This window comes from Eretmochelys imbricata, chromosome 6 (genome assembly GCF_965152235.1).
Source record: "Eretmochelys imbricata isolate rEreImb1 chromosome 6, rEreImb1.hap1, whole genome shotgun sequence".
In the NCBI taxonomy this organism is placed as follows: domain Eukaryota; kingdom Metazoa; phylum Chordata; order Testudines; family Cheloniidae; genus Eretmochelys; species Eretmochelys imbricata.
The window spans coordinates 3,290,489-3,292,794 of NC_135577.1; the positions used below are offsets into that span (position 1 = coordinate 3,290,489).

The following is a 2,306-nucleotide window of genomic DNA, read 5'->3' on the forward strand; positions in this document are numbered from 1 at the left end:
GGAAATTCCCCAAGGGGAACTGGATGCCTAATTCCAATCAATTTTACGGAGACTGGGATGTCAAAATCTCATAGACAGCTTTGAAAATCCCAGTCCTCATAAAAAGGGAGTGTAAATCAAAAAGTCCATCTCAACTTTTCCCAGACATCACGGTAGCTGGTTTCCTGTAAGATATTCACTACCGACTCTCAAGCCCAGTGGTGTCATTCAGATTTAATTCATGCCGTGAAATTTCCTTCTTCCATGCTGCTCACTCTTGTTATCCCGGCAGGTATGGTTTCATGTAGCCCTGTATACATGGCTGAGGGCAATCACAGCATGGTGACCCAGTTCATCCTCCTGGGGTTGACGGATAATGAGGAGCTGCAAATACCCCTCTTTGTGGTGTTTCTGGTGATCTATATTCTTACGCTGGTGGGGAATCTCGGGATGATCATGTTGATCAGGGTTGATCCCCGACTCCACACCCCCATGTACTTCTTCCTCAGTAACCTGTCTGTCATTGACCTCTGCTACTCCACAGTCTTTGCTCCTAGGATGCTGGTGAATTTCTTAGTGGGGAGTAAAAGCATTTCTTACTCTGCCTGCATTGCCCAACACTTCTCCTTCATTGTTTTCGTGACCACAGAAGGGTTGCTGCTGGCCGTGATGGCATGCGACCGCTATGTAGCCATCTGTAACCCTCTGCTGTACACTGCTGTCATGTCTAAGAGAGTCTGTTTTCGTCTAGTGGCTGGCTCATATGTAGTGGGGCTCGTGAACTCACTGACCCACACAGGTGGCTTGCTGAGGTTGTCATTCTGCGGGCCCAACGTCATCAATCATTACTTTTGTGACACTAACCCATTGCTGAAGCTCGCCTGCTCTGATAACCGCATCAATGAGATTTTGCTCATAATGTTCTCTGTGGTTCTTGCCACATCCACCCTCCTGATTATCATCATCTCTTATCTGTACATCTTCTTCTCTATCCTGAGGATCCGCTTTGCTGCGGGCAGGCAGAAAGCCTTCTCCACCTGTGCCTCTCATCTGACAGCTGTCACCATGCTCTATGGACCTGTGAGCTTAAGCCACATACAACCCAGTTCCACCTACTCGCTGGAACAGGAGAAAATCTCTGCTGTGTTTTATACCCTGGTGGTCCCCATGCTGAACCCCCTTATTTATAGCCTGAGGAACAAGGAGATTAAGGATGCTCTTAAGAGGGTGGTAGACTAGAAAAACATTCTCAGCTAATTTGTTCACCATGACAATTCCAGTCAATTGAGAAGAACAATTGGAAGGAGAGGAGTATCGTCTATGTGTCACTGCCTTCATTTGTGTATCTCAAATGTTGTACAGGAATTAAATGAACCTCAAAGAACTGATGTAGCATGTGGAAATTATGTTTTACGATTGCTTGAGGGGAACAATGTTACCTAATGTCCTGTCATTATGTGGTTGTTCCAACAGACACCCTTCCTTGTTTCTTGACCATTAATCTATTTGAAATGCTGCCCTGAAAGGTTATCTGAGATTTAAAATAAAATAAAACTTGTTTCTAACTTTAATTTCTTAATGTGTTGCTCTAATTAATACTCAGTATGTAGCTTGCACTATGAGAATTCAATACTTTTGCTCTCTTTAGTGTCTGGGCCTCAAAAGGGCTTTGTGAGCCTGACACAATTAATCTCTATTCCCTTTATAACAGCCCTTAACGTAGTTGAAGACTGTTATTAGGTCCCTTCTCAGTCGTCTTGTCTCAAAACAAGACATGCCCAATTTTTTTTTAAATCTTTCCTAATAAATCAGATTTTGTAAACCCCTTTTGTCATTTTTGTTTTTCCCCTCTGGACTCTCTCCTATTTGCCCACATCTTTTCTAAAGTGTGACGCCCAAACCTAGACACAGAACTTCAACTGCAGCCTCACCAGTGCCAAGTACAGCCAAACAGTTACTGCCCTGGTCGTACATACAACACTCATGGTAATACACCCCAGACAGCCTTTTTCACAACTGCATCTCATTGTTGGCTGATACTCAACTTGTGATCCGCTTGAACTCTCAGATCCATCTCAGCTGCACTTCTCCCTAGCCGGTTATTCCCCACATTGTATTCGTGCATTTGATTTTTCCTTCCAGAGTGAAGTACTTTGCACTTGTCTTTATATTGATCACCATCTATACTCAGACCAGTCCTATATACATCTATTCTCAACAGTGTTATCATATATACTTAGGCTTGGAAGGAATAGACTTTTCTCAAAAAAAAATGTTGGTAAATGTTGATTTCACCACAAGCACACAAACCAATGAAAACAATATTG

General features: G+C 43.1%; 1 protein-coding gene across 1 annotated transcript; it reads left to right on the plus strand.

Annotated features, from left to right (window-relative positions):
* Positions 1–297: 297 nt before the first annotated feature.
* On the plus strand, positions 298–1,218 carry LOC144266319 (olfactory receptor 5J3-like). The gene has a single exon (XM_077819768.1). It carries the CDS (start codon positions 298–300, stop codon positions 1,216–1,218), a length of 921 nt encoding a protein of 306 aa, XP_077675894.1.
* Positions 1,219–2,306: the final 1,088 nt, after the last annotated feature.

Excerpts from the sequence above, each read along its gene's own strand:
- LOC144266319 (XM_077819768.1), top strand. The coding sequence starts at position 298 with ATGGCTGAGGGCAATCACAGCATGGTGACCCAGTTCATCCTCCTGGGG.